The sequence below is a fragment of the Entamoeba histolytica genome, genomic scaffold, assembly GCF_000208925.1.
Source record: "Entamoeba histolytica HM-1:IMSS scf_1104750518587 genomic scaffold, whole genome shotgun sequence".
NCBI lineage: Eukaryota > Evosea > Mastigamoebida > Endamoebidae > Entamoeba > Entamoeba histolytica.
Window position 1 is genome coordinate 474,679 of NW_001914860.1, and position 699 is coordinate 475,377.

At 25.6% G+C, this 699-nt stretch overlaps 1 protein-coding gene across 1 annotated transcript in view; it reads left to right on the forward strand.

Moving 5' to 3' along the window:
- The window catches only part of EHI_153610 (uncharacterized protein), a gene marked incomplete at both ends in the record, with an annotated part of 696 nt that extends 266 nt beyond the window's left edge, over positions 1–430 (forward strand). Inside the window, one exon of the mRNA XM_001913333.1 lies at positions 1–430. This exon is cut by the window's left edge and continues 266 nt beyond it. Coding sequence (XP_001913368.1) covers positions 1–430 — 430 coding nt within the window.
- Between the last annotated feature and the right edge of the window lie 269 nt (positions 431–699).

Genomic DNA, 699 nt, shown 5'->3' on the forward strand with positions numbered 1-699 from the left:
ATATTTCTCAACAATTTCAATGGTTCCAGCTCTTTTTGGACTTACTTTTTATATTATAATCCAAAAATTCTCTCTTTCATTCTTCATTTCAATGAAATTTATTCCATTTATGTGGATTATTTATATTATTGGTAGTTATTTTGCAGTACCACTTTGTAATAATTTCTTTAGTAAACAAAAACATGGAATCAATTATTATGTAGCTGCAAATGGAATTGGTTTTTCTATGATGATTGTTTGTATGTTTGTCACTGTTTCTTTAAGCAAAAATAGAGTTTACATATTAAATTCTATTAATGTCACTGGGCATAATTTCATTTTGTTTGTTGCTTATCCTGCTATTGGATATATTCTTTCAATGATTGCTTGTGGATTCTCTATTCCAAAAGTTTCACTTGCTTCTCTTGCAAAAGAAAAGAAAAAGGATTAAACATCTAAATCTTAATTCAATTGATTAGAAATATTTATTTCTTTTTGTTTTTTTTATTCAAAATAATATTGATTCTTTTGAATTATTTCTTCTAATCCCATTGTTTGTAATAATTTCACAACTTCTTCTTTTTCATAATGTTTACAGTCTTTTATTATTTCTGGTGTAAGATACTTCTCAAGGCATGTCCCCTTAATCATTTCTTTAACAATTCGATAAATATCTTCTTCTTCATTTGTCATTCTATTCTCTTTATTATCCTCAGATAA